Source organism: Prionailurus viverrinus, chromosome B4, assembly GCF_022837055.1.
Source record: "Prionailurus viverrinus isolate Anna chromosome B4, UM_Priviv_1.0, whole genome shotgun sequence".
In the NCBI taxonomy this organism is placed as follows: Eukaryota; Metazoa; Chordata; class Mammalia; order Carnivora; family Felidae; genus Prionailurus; species Prionailurus viverrinus.
Window position 1 is genome coordinate 38662412 of NC_062567.1, and position 12196 is coordinate 38674607.

General features: G+C 52.5%; 2 protein-coding genes across 2 annotated transcripts; one reads left to right on the forward strand and one right to left on the reverse strand.

Annotated features, from left to right (window-relative positions):
- The first annotated feature begins 185 nt into the window (after nucleotides 1-185).
- TPI1 (triosephosphate isomerase 1) lies at nucleotides 186-3798 on the forward strand. Its single transcript, XM_047868330.1, has 7 exons — nucleotides 186-426; nucleotides 1626-1749; nucleotides 1865-1949; nucleotides 2024-2156; nucleotides 2460-2545; nucleotides 3013-3100; nucleotides 3191-3798. The coding sequence occupies exons 1-7, from the start codon at nucleotides 201-203 to the stop codon at nucleotides 3307-3309; spliced, it is 861 nt and encodes a 286-aa protein (XP_047724286.1). The 5' UTR covers nucleotides 186-200; the 3' UTR covers nucleotides 3310-3798.
- A 113-nt stretch (nucleotides 3799-3911) lies between these two features.
- On the reverse strand, nucleotides 3912-6343 carry SPSB2 (splA/ryanodine receptor domain and SOCS box containing 2). Its single transcript, XM_047868331.1, has 3 exons — nucleotides 6216-6343; nucleotides 5203-5958; nucleotides 3912-4306 (listed from the first exon to the last, which is right to left on the reverse strand). The coding sequence occupies exons 2-3, from the start codon at nucleotides 5864-5866 to the stop codon at nucleotides 4179-4181; spliced, it is 792 nt and encodes a 263-aa protein (XP_047724287.1). The 5' UTR covers nucleotides 5867-5958; nucleotides 6216-6343; the 3' UTR covers nucleotides 3912-4178.
- Between the last annotated feature and the right edge of the window lie 5853 nt (nucleotides 6344-12196).

The following is a 12196-nucleotide window of genomic DNA, read 5'->3' on the forward strand; positions in this document are numbered from 1 at the left end:
AGCGGGGGCTCTTCTGAGTGCAGGTTCTCGCCTTCTCCCAAAAGTCACGCAATGGATGCTGAAGCCACTGAGCCCCCGGACGCCCCTGGAACGTTGCTACAATAACGGGGGCAACGTCAGAACATTGCAACACCGGCGGCGGGAGGGAGGTGGTGGGGGCGGCGGCGGGAAGGATTTCCAGACTGGGGGCCGGGCTAACCATGGCCGAGGGCGGGGAGAAGGCGGAGTTCTGCCTCACGGCCCTCTATATAAGCGGGCAGTGGCAGCGGCTGCGCGGTGATACTGACCTTCAGTGTGTCAGTTTCAGCGCCATGGCGCCCTCCAGGAAGTTCTTCGTCGGGGGGAACTGGAAGATGAATGGGCGGAAGAAAAACCTGGGGGAACTCATCACCACTCTGAACGCGGCCAAGGTGCCGGCCGACACCGGTAAGCCCTCGCCGGGTCGGGGTCGGGGTAGGGATCGGGGCCGGGGCCAGGGCCGGGGTGTGGGGAAGGTCGGGCGTGGCAGCGCTCTCTCCCGAGCTCGGTTAGCCGGGTGTCCGCGTGGACCTGGATGCAGGGGTGAGGATAAGGGCTATTGGGGGGTCCGGACTTCGACCCTGCAGCCGCAATACCGGGGGTGTGTCGGAGGAAGAAAGGTGGGGCCACATTTAATGGTGCCCTCCGACCGCGGGGCGGGAAAGGATTTCTTGGGTCACCGGGAGGAAGATGGCCCCGGGGCGCGGGCTTGGGCTGCACCCGACAGGAGCCGGGGATAGGAGCGGAGCCCCTGCGGAAGATCGCAGGAGGCTGGTGACAGCCATAGAGTGTGGGGGAGGAGGCTGAGCCTGCGTGCAGGGTTCCAGCTACCTGCCCCCTCGACCGTCTGCTCCGTGCGCTGCCGCACGTAGCCCACGACTCCTCCCCGCTCCTCGCTGGGCGGGCCGAGTCCCCCAGACTAGCGGCTGCGGCCTGCTGAACTACACGCTCTATCCTTTGCCCTCGGCAGCCTGGATGACTGCTGCCTTCCGACGAAGGGGCTGAGCAGGTGCCAAACAAGATGGGCCGTTTGGGAATGAGGAGCTATCCTACAGTTTTCTCCAGGCCGGAAACGGGAAAGCACAAGGCCTCTCTGAGCTAGTCATCTCACTGCCACCCACGGGCAGAGTCTTTACCCTCCCACTCACCTAAATCACAGAACCACGGGCCTCATCAAAACGGGCCCTGGTTTATTCCCCAAAGACCCCAGTGCAAACCCAGGAGTTGGCTGCTTCTGCTTTTGCTAAAAATCCTTGCCTGGGGGTGGTAAGGATGGGCTATTTTAGAAGGGAGGCGTGGTTGGCTCCAAGAGAATGCTGAGTCTAGGAGGTGCCCAGGCCCAGAATAGCCTGGGGAAATCAGAACCACAGCTGTTAAAGAGCAGAGGGCAGGGCAAGGGCCATGGCCTCCCAGGGACACCTGGAAGGCTCAAGGAGTTGGGTACAGGCCCAGCTTGGGCTGGCAAGTGGACAAAGGTTATCCTGCCGGGATGAAAACGAGTGGAAAGCAGAACTAAGAAGTCAGGTGAGGGGACTCCAAAACCCAAGATGGGAGTCTGGAGAATGGCTTCCTTATGACTTCATCCCCTTGTGCTGTCTTCTCTCCAGAAGTGGTTTGTGCACCCCCCACCGCCTACATCGACTTTGCCAGGCAGAAGCTAGATCCCAAGATTGCTGTGGCTGCGCAGAACTGCTACAAAGTGACTAATGGAGCCTTTACTGGGGAGATCAGGTGAGATGCAGGCAGGAGAGGGGTGTGTGGGGGCTCTGCCCTCACTTTCCTCATTGAGGGGAAAGCCAAAGGGTGGGCTCTCTGCTGAAGCATGGCTTTCTGTCTCTTCCTTTAGCCCTGGCATGATCAAAGACTGTGGAGCCACGTGGGTAGTCCTGGGGCACTCGGAGAGAAGGCATGTCTTTGGGGAGTCTGACGAGGTTAGTAATCAGGAGAGGAGGTACGAGATTCCTTATTCCAAGAGGGGCGTCTCACCAAATCTGTTACTCAACAGCTGATTGGACAGAAAGTGGCCCACGCCCTGGCGGAGGGACTTGGAGTAATCGCTTGCATCGGGGAGAAGCTAGATGAGAGGGAAGCTGGCATCACTGAGAAGGTCGTTTTCGAGCAAACCAAGGTCATCGCAGGTAACTCAGTAGAAGGGGACCTTTGAGCCTGGACAGGGCTATGGAGGCACAGAAGGTGGGGTGAGATGCCCTGCAGCCTAATTTGACCCCCATCCCATGCTGATACAGGAAAGGAAGGAGGAAGGTTAGAACCCTTGCATCATCCATACCACTTCTGTTCCTGCCTGGATGGTATAGATGCCACTTGGTGTTCCTCCAACAGCCACCAGGGGGCATTAGGCCACCATCATTCATCATTCCCTGGGCTGTGGGCTGGATAGCTCCTTCCCGTTCACCCTTCCATCTGTGATCTCTGTCCCACAGATAATGTCAAGGACTGGAGCAAGGTTGTCCTGGCCTATGAGCCTGTATGGGCCATTGGTACTGGCAAGACTGCAACACCCCAACAGGTAACCAAGCCCGGGAACTCTGCCCTTATCTTACCCTGCCTCAGTAGGACTAGACTGCCACAGAGATCACCTGAGCCAACCCCTCATTTTAAAGACAGGAGCCCCCAACGCATCTACCTGGCCCAGTCGGTAGTGTGTCTGATTCTCTGATCTCGGGGTCATGAGTTCAAGTCCCACATTGGGTACAGAGATTACTTTAAAAAATAAAATCTCCCCCAAACAATAATGATAATAATGAAGACACCCACCCCCCCCACCCCCCCACCCCCCAAGCCTAGAGAAGGAGAGTGATTTGTCCAAGGACATCTATTCCAGGGCCTGGGTGGAATTGGAGCTGTGGTGTTCTGACCCAGATCTCAGGGTTCTTGTCCCGAAACCACATTGCCTCTCTTCAGTGGGGCCCAGGGTCTTTTAGCCTTTGAGTGAAAGGCAGGAAGAGGCTTACTTAGTCTGGCGTCTTGTTTTAGGCCCAGGAAGTACATGAAAAGCTCCGGGGATGGCTTAAGTCCAATGTCTCTGACGCGGTGGCTCAGAGCACCCGTATCATCTATGGAGGTAAGTGGGTTTGGCTCCAGCCTGAGATGGGGGTGGACTCAGCCCTCCTATCCCATCCCTGACAATTCCCTCTCTCTTCTCCGTTCCCAGGTTCTGTGACTGGGGCAACCTGCAAGGAACTGGCAAGCCAGCCTGATGTGGATGGCTTCCTCGTGGGCGGGGCTTCCCTCAAGCCCGAGTTTGTGGATATCATCAATGCCAAACAATAAGCCCATCCGTCTCCCCTCCTCTTCCTGCTAAGCCAGGGACTAGGTAGCTCAGAAGCCCAGTGACTGTGCGCCTATCCCCCCACACACATCCCCACCCCGCACATGCTTCTGATGGTGTCACCTGCCCCCCTCGTGGCCAAACTATACCTCTTCCTTACTGTTTACACCTTACCCTGTAATAGTTGGGACCAGGCCAATCCCTTCTCCACTGACTATAGTGGTTGGAACTAAACAGGTCACCAAGGTGGCTCTTCCTTGGCTGAGAGGTGGAAGGGGTGGAATTTGCTCATGGGTCCCCGCTCGGTCCCCAGTGAGGGCAGGAGAGAGAAGCCATCCTCCTCTCCCATCTCCCGCCATGAGGCCAAGGGCTGAAAGTCCTGTTCTCCCCTCAGAGGCTAGGGGTGCTGTTCTCTCCCATGGTGCCAACGCCTGTGTGTGTTGTATATGTGAGCAGTCCCATGTGTGGGGGAAATAAACACCTGGCACTAAGCCTTGTGATGTGTCCTTCTTCACTGTCCTTGCCCACATCCCCGCTTTTTCCTTTCTGAGGCAGCCGTAGGACACTTGTGCACAAAACAAAAAAAAAAACACAAACAGGTTTCTACGACAGCACATCTCTTACTGTTTTTACTTGAAAAAATGTCCTGCACACCAGGCCCAGGCCGCCATAGCCTCCCCTTCTGCCCCTCTGGAAGGCTCTAGGGCCGTAGGGCTCCCCAGAGCTAGGGTTGGGGGAGGGGCCCAGCCTCACCTCCCCCCACCCCACCTCCTGGCTTTAAGTAGCTGGTCTAGGCCAGCAGTGCCTCCTCCCCACTCCCCAGGGGAGGGATGGTTTTAAGGCCCCAGCACAATCTGTGGTATCTCAGGGGTCACTGGTAGAGCAGGTAGCGCTTCATGGCAGGGGGCAAGGGCAGAGCAGATACCTGGCCAAGCCGGGTATCCCCCAGGGCGTGGCGCACACACAGGCGGCTCAGGTGCAGAAGGGAGTGTGGCTCCGCTGGGAGAGAGAAGGAGGGGAAGGTAAGTAGGGGTGCAGCCACTGGTCCGACCTCCTCAAACTACGGGGTCCTGCCCAAGTTCTCTTCCGCTTTCCTGCCCTGAGTCTTGGTTGAGAGGGAGATCTAAGGCCCCCGGGGCTGGGAGGCTCTGCAGACTTCACACATCCGGAGCAGCTGGGGGTGAAGCTCTAGCTAAGGCCCTCCAAGCAACAGGCCAGGCAAGTTCTGACAGTGGTGGAGCTGGTCTAGGTTTTGATTCTGTAAAGCCTTGGAGCTGGGGCTGATGAGCCCTCCCTCCTCCACTCTACAACAGCTGGCCATGGGTGACCGGAGGAGCAGTACTCTGCAACTTGCAGAGAACAGTTCAACCAGCCCCAAGCTCTGGCCCCAACCCCTTCTAGAGGAGGCCCCTCCCCTGAAGTCCCCTCCCAGGGCCCTGCCTCTTCGGGTGTTCTCCTTCCAGGGCCCAGGGCCCCAAAGGCCCCTTACTGGGGTTTGAGGAGGGAAGTAGCACAGACAGATCAGAACCCAGGGAATCTGGTACACACCCTGGGCGTCTGGCACTGCCAGTTCTCTTCTACACCTCGCCCAGCACCCATTTAACCCTGTGCACCTCTTGCTCCGGGAGCTGATATCTGCGGTGAATCCCTAATCCCTGGAGCGCCTCCCTCTGTTCTGAGGACTCACCACTTACTAGCAAGTTGCTTTCCCAAGCCTCACTTTCACCTCTATTGCTGCTGGGACAATTAGGTAACATGCGTGAAGACCCTTAGCCATTCCCCACACTGGAGGCAGGTCAAGCTATTCCCTCTGCTCTTGTAAAGTGATGAGCTTCCATCCCAAACCACAGCCACCAGTAACAGAACACTCTCCCCACACCTGCCCCAGGCCTCACCTCTCCTTCCGCCCAGGTAGCTGATGCGGACCTGGCACTGGCCCCAGACAGCGCTTACTGCCGGATAGAGGGTCCTGCCCTTCAGTCCTCGGAAGGCTGGCCCCAGGTAGGTGCCCCCAATAGCGTAGCCCAGAGTTCCCTCCTCCATGTCCAGAACCACCAGCAGCCTCTCCGGCACCTCCAGCTGCTCACCCTGAGGTCTGGCTGGATACTGGGGGGCCCCGAACCCCTTGCTCTGATGGTACAGCTTCCCCCGCCCGATGTCCCAGCCCCACGACTCGCTGTTGCTGCCCAGCAGCGCCGCATAGTGGTCAACCTGCAGCGGGGCCAGGGCCGTGGCCACGCCCACCACGGCGTGGGTACCCCTCTGCTCCCGGGGCCAGCTGATCTCCCAGGCGTGCAGGCCCCTCGAGTAGCCCTTCTTACCCCGGGCCCCATCAGTGCTCTGGGCCACGGGCCGCCGCTCGAAGCATAACCCCCCTTCCTTGACCTCGATGTTCTCCGAGCAGTCCTTGGGGTTCCAGCCGTGGCGCTGTTGGGCTCCCAGGTCAGGAGGGGGAGCAGACAGCAGCTCCTCCAAGCCCTCGGGACAGGAGAGGTCAGGGTACAAGGTCTGTGGGGTGGGGGTGCTGCTGCCGCCCCCTGCCAGGGCCGTCTGGCCCATGGAGGTGAGGAGCTTGGAGGACTCCCCGAATCTTGCTGGGGCGCCTCTCTTCTGAAAGTTGATCCTCCGGCTCGGGATTGACCTGGAGAGGACTTGGGAGAGAAGAGGGTGTAAAGGGCGGGATCCTGGCGGGGAACCCTCACCCAGGCGTCTCATCTTTTCATGCATGTTTGCCCACCACCGCTCCACTCCCTCTTCGCCCCCCACCCCCTTCCAAAGCTCTTAGGCCCATCACCCTGCCCTCGCCCATCTGTCCCGGTCTCCCGAGACTCTCGCGGGTTCACCCCTTTTGGATCTCTCCAGGGGTCGTCCCCTCTGCCCACCCCGTGCCCCGTCACCGCCCCCGCACCTCGCTTGGCTTTCCAGGCCGGGAGTCACAGGCCGTCAGGAGGAACCCCGCCGAAGATAGCCGAACGGCGCAGGGCGCAGACTGCCGGCCGCTTCCGCCTCCAGCACCTCCCTCGGCCTCGCCCCGCCCCCAGGCCCCGCCCCCACGGGGCCTTCCGGGGCGGTTAACCCTCTCGTCGCCGCCCCAGGTCGCGCCCCGCCCCGTGGCCACCCCCCTGCGGGGCTCCTCGCGGGAGGTTTACACTCCACTCGGGTCGCTGCTGCGGAGGGCACGCCCCGGCCCGAGGACCCGCCCCCCCAGGACCCATCCCCGGACGGTTACCCTCTGGCGCCCGCCCCGAGGTCCCGCCCCGCGTGGAGACCCTCCTGGGTGGTTAACCCTCCTTGGCAGCCACGGAGTCTGCACCAGGCTGTCGAGGCTCAGAATGAACTCTGACGGGATCACCGCTTTGGGATCCCAGGAAGTGCGTTCGCCATCGTCAAGACCTTTGAGCCGCTTGAGCCGCTCAACTCCTGAGCCCCTAGAGATGAGGGGCATGGGGTCAAGGAGGGGCTTTCGTTGTGCTGGCATCTATTTCTATGTCCTTTTGATTCTGGGTCACTGTTTCTGGACCGGTCGCTTTCTGCCCCACTTGTAAGGGAGTCTGTTTTATGCCTGAGTCTTTGAACTATGTTTTCAGAGGTAGGTGTCCTAGGTCTAGTCTTCATCTTGGATGTCAATCCATTCCTGAGCTGTTGGGTCTCAAATGGTGGAACATAGTGGTTAAGACTGGTTGTGAGTGAAGCTATGTCACTCATTAGCTCTATGACCTTGCGGAGGTTGCCAAACTTCTCTAAACCTGTTTTTTCTTATGTAAAATAGGAATAATGATAGTAGTCACCTCACAGGGTCGTTGTGGAGTTGAAATAGTCCAGGTAAAGCACTTAGCACAGAGCCTGGTGCGTATTCATGCAATCACTAAGCATAACTATTATTGTTAACACTTACTGAGTGTCCACTCTATAGAAAGGCAATGTAATATAGTGATGACAGATGCCAAATGTGGAGCCAGGCTAACTGGGGGTGAATACCTGAAACCCAGTATGCACATGACCTTGGGCAAATTACTTAACCTCCCCAGTGCCTGTTTCTTCCTCTGTAAGTTGGAGATACTGTTGGTATCTACTGCAAAGGACATTGTGAGGATTCAGTGAGGTTATATATATGTAAACTCAGAGGAGCTTCTGGTTCAAATTTAATCATTTGTGCTAAGCACTGAAGATGCAGCAGTGAATCCCAAGGAGGTTACAGGGACATTTATAAAACAGTTTATCATGTAGTAGATGAAATTATGGAGATACAAAGAAAGTATTATGGGACTCAAAAGGATGGAACTCCTAACCAAGGATCAAGCAGTTAGGCAAGTGTCCTGGAGGAAGTTAACACTGGGCTGAATCTTAAAGAATGACTAGGAATTGGCTTGAGAGGTGGTTCTGCAGGATGGGGGCTAGGTTTGGGGTGCTGCATGGAGAAGACATTCTCCAGACACAGGGGTCAGCATGAAAAAAGCCAGAAGCAGTAGATGGGAAGCCTTTGGTGTCCCTGCAACTAGAAAGGAAGCAGGAGAGACAAGCCTAGAAAAGTCAGTGCCGGATGACAGTGACCTTGTAGATCAAGCTAAAGAATGCAAACGTTCTCTTGTTGGACAGGCCAGTAATGGGGAGACACATAGGAGGGAAGCAGGAGAGGAATATGGTCAGATACTCGTTTTAGAAAAGCCCTCTTGGGAGTGCCTGGCTCGCTCAGTCAGTAGACTATGAGACACTTAATCTCGGGCTCGGGTCAAGCTCCACATGGGGTGTAGAGATTATTTAAAAAAAAAAATCATTAGAAAAACCACCCTGGCATAGCAAATGTAGAGGAGGCGTCAAGGGAAATACGATGAGAAGCAAAGAGACCGGTTACAGCAGCCCAGGTGACAAGTGGCAAGAGCCTGAAATAAGGCAGTAGAAATAAGGAAGAAAAGAATTCAAGAAACACTGATGAAACTGCAAGATTTGGTGGCTGATAAATGCTGAGGCAAAAGAAAGGGAGGTTTGTAGCCTGGAAGACTGTTGGAAAGTGGTACCGCTAATGCAGAAAGAAAAGCAATTGGAACGGGGCAGGGGGGTGGGGGGAAGATGAATGCACTTTAGGACATGTTTTTGAGGTGCCCGACCTGAGCCACAACCAGATAGAACCATTCAGAACACATGTGAAAACTGCAGGTCTGAAGGGTAGTAAGAGGCCTGGGCTGGAGATATAAATTTGGGAGGTGATGCAGCCTTCAGCCAGAGGCTGAACTGTGGAGAATCAGTGAGGGGACCCAGAGACAGTGTGTAGAGAGAGAAGAGGGTTAAGGAGGACACAGTGAGCAGAAAATGCAAGCTTGATCACTCACAAGAATTTTTTGGTCATTAGCAACTTTGGTGAGAGAGCACATGTGGGAGGTGGGAGTCTAGGTTGAAGAGGCTGACTTGGCATTTTCTGTAGGTCAGGTGCTGTTGTGCTACAAGCTTCACATTTTGCGGGGATAGAGAGTTGGGAGAGATAGGGTGACAATCATGTCTCGTCGTCAAAATTACCCTTGAAAATCCCTTACCTACCCCATCTATTAGATACAGCGTATGTTAGTTTTGTGTAAAACACAGTATGTGGCAGTATTCTACAATGATGTATGAATAAAATTGTATAATTTTAATTGAAGACAAAGAAGAAAACATATTAAAAGGAAAGATGTGATCCTGAATACCTGTCATCCACCTAACCTAGATAATCTTGCCAGTGTGATGACAAAAATAATGACATCATGACCATGGATAGTGGCCTATGATAAATGTTAGTGCAGGAGCTGTGTGATAACTGCGTGGTTGAAGGCTTAGGGGACAAAGAGCAAGCCTCGGTCATGATGAGTCTAGTTCAGGTTCAGAAGTGCACCTGCTCAGCTGCTCGTTGTTTAATACATGGTATTCACCAGTTGTCACCCCAGAATCTTGAACTGCTCAAACATTTGGGGTGTGTGTGTGTGTGTGTGTGTTTTAATGAGAGAGCACAAGTGGGGGAGAGGGACAGAAGGAGAGAGAAAAATCTCAAGCAGGCTCCACAATCAGCACCAAGCCCGAGGTTGGGCTCAACCCACAGCCCTGGGATCATGACCTGAGCCAAAATCAAGACTGGGTCGCTCAACCAACTGAGCCACCCAGGCCCCCCTCAAATGTATTGATAATAGCTCAAATATTACATAATGCTACATTTTATCTTTTTACTTTTTATTGAAATGTAGCATATGTAATATTTAAAAAAATTTTTTAACATTTATTCATTTTTTTAAAATATGAAATTTATTGTCAAATTGGTTTCCATACAACACCCAGTGCTCATCCCAAAAGGTGCCCTCCTCAATACCCATCACCCACCCTCCCCTCCCTCCCACCCCCCCATCAACCCTCAGTTTGTTCTCAGTTTTTAAGAGTCTCTTATTCTTTGGCTCTCTCCCTCTCTAACCTCTTTTTTTTTTTCCTTCCCCTCCCCCATGGACTTCTGTTAAGTTTCTCAGGATCCACATAAGAGTGAAAACATATGGTATCTGTCTTTCTCTGTATGACTTATTTCACTTAGCACAACACTCTCCAGTTCCAACCACGTTGCTACAAAAGGCCATATTTCATTCTTTCTCATCACTATGTAGTATTCCATTGTGTATATAAACCACAATTTCTTTATCCATTTGTCAGTTGATGGACATTTAGGCTCTTTCCATAATTTGGCTATTGTTGAAAGTGCTGCTATAAACATTGGGGTACAAGTGCCCCTATGCATCAGCACTCCTGTATCCCTTGGGTAAAGTTTATTCATTTTTGAGAGACAGAGAGAGATGAGTGCAAGCAGGGGTGGGGCAGAGAGAGAGGGAGACACAGAATCTGAAGCAGGTGCCAGGCTCTGAGCTGTCAGCACAGAGCCTGATGCAGGGGCTCGAACTCACGAACCATGAGATCATGACCTGAGCTTAACTGACTGAGCCATCCAGACGCCCCAGATATGTAATCTTAAATTCAATGAATTGTTATGTATGCTGAATGACCGTCATCAAAAGGATCAAGAACATTTCTAGCATCCCAGAAGGCTCCTTCTTGCCTTTTCCTTGACACTGCACCTGTAAAGGTAACTCTTATTTGACCTCTATCAGTATAGATTTGTTTTGCCTGTTCAATTTCATATGATACCATATATTATATATATGGTATAGTCTATTCTTTTGTGTCTGACTTATTTTTCTCAGTATGATGACTGAGTCATCTACCTTGTTGCATGAAATGGTAACTCATTATTTTCATTGTTAAACATTAATCCATCCTATGGACATACCACAATTTATTCTACCTTCGATGGCCATTTGTTTCCAGTTGTTAGCTATTATAAAGCTACTATGTACAGTATTGTATAAGTTTTTAGTGGACCTAGGCACTCACTTTTGTTGAGTGCATACTTACGTGCAGAATTGCTGAGTTATAAGGAATATAATGTTAACCACATGTGATTTTCCAGTTTCCCTCCATAGAGATTTTATTCAGAAATTAAATCAGTCAGGTATTTCAGCATTTTTGCAGCAACTTCAATCTACTTATGATTTGATCTGGTCATCCCTTCCTGTTCATCATATTTTTGTCTTCTGGGATGATTTTATCAGTTCCTCAAGCTTTTTCTTAGCGTTTCTCAGTGGCTCTCAAGAAGTTCTTCACCGATGACTGGGTGGCTCAGTTGGTTAAGCATCTGACTCCTGATTTCAGCTCAGATCATGATCTCTTGTCTCAGTTTGTGAGTGCAAGCCCCGTGTCTGGTTCTAGCGTGGAGCCTCCTTGGGGTTCTCTCCCTCTCTCTCTGCCCCTCCCCTGTGCTCTCTGTTTGTCTCTCTCTCAAAATAAACTTCAAAAAAAATTTTAATAAAAAAAGTTCTTAAATTTCTTTAAAAAATTTTTTCTTAATGTTTATTCATTTTTTGAGAGAGAGACAGAGTGCAAGTGGGGGAGCAGCAGAGAGAGAGGGAGACACAGAATCCAAAGCAGAGTCCAGGCTCTGAGCTGTCAGCACAGAGCCTGATGCAGGGCTTGAACCCATGAACTGAGAGATCATGACCTGAGCCAAAGGTGGCCACTCAACCGACTGAGCCACCCTGGCACCCCTTCAATTTCTTTCACAAAGCCAACATGACCCACTTGTTAGGCCATTTTAACAATGTGTTTCACTTTTTTTTTTTAAGTTCATTTATTTTGAGAGACAGAGAGAGCAAGCAGGGGAAAGGCAGAGAGGGAGGGAGAGAGAATCCCAAGCAGGCTCCACACTGTCAGCAGGGAGTCCAATGCAGGGCTAGAACCCATGACCATGAGATCATGACCTGAGCCGAAATCAAGAGTCATATGCTTAACCAGTTGAGCCACCCAGGTGCCCCTTTTAAAATTTTAAATGTTTAGAGAGAGAGAGAGAAAGAGAGAGAGAGAGAATGAATCCCAAGCAGGCTCCATGATCAGTTTACAGCTCGATGTGGGGCTTGGTCCACAACCGTGCAATCACGACCTGAATGGAAATCAAGAGTCAGACACTTAACCGACTGAGTCACCCAGGCACTCCAGTGTGTTTCACTTCCCTGTCAATAGAAAACCCTTAAAATCCTAAACACATTCTTCCCAACACGCATGGCCTGTTTTAAGCTTGATTGTTGCCATGACTGTTCAATAGAAGTGTTGTAACCGGCAAGACTGAAGAATGTCCAACTCTTCCAACCTTACCACATTTAGATTAGGGTCAGCATTCATGGCTCTGAGAGTCAGAGTCTGGAATCTCAGCCTCGTGGATGTGACTGAAAAATCATGCTTAGGTCAGCAAACTGATGGACAGCGGTGATGTTGGAAAAGGTAGTCTTCGATGACTCTAGGAGCACGTTCATAAAGAGTGTGGTACATCAGATG

Bases quoted from the DNA above. Each gene is read 5' to 3' on its own strand.
- TPI1 (XM_047868330.1), top strand. From the start codon at position 201: ATGGCCGAGGGCGGGGAGAAGGCGGAGTTCTGCCTCACGGCCCTCTAT. The intron at 1,750-1,864 runs GTGAGATGCAGG...CTCTTCCTTTAG, and splicing joins GCCTTTACTGGGGAGATCAG to CCCTGGCATGATCAAAGACT. The intron at 2,546-3,012 runs GTAACCAAGCCC...GTCTTGTTTTAG, and splicing joins AGACTGCAACACCCCAACAG to GCCCAGGAAGTACATGAAAA.
- SPSB2 (XM_047868331.1), bottom strand. From the start codon at position 5,866: ATGGGCCAGACGGCCCTGGCAGGGGGCGGCAGCAGCACCCCCACCCCA. The intron at 4,307-5,202 runs GTGAGGCCTGGG...TCTCTCTCCCAG, and splicing joins CTACCTGGGCGGAAGGAGAG to CGGAGCCACACTCCCTTCTG.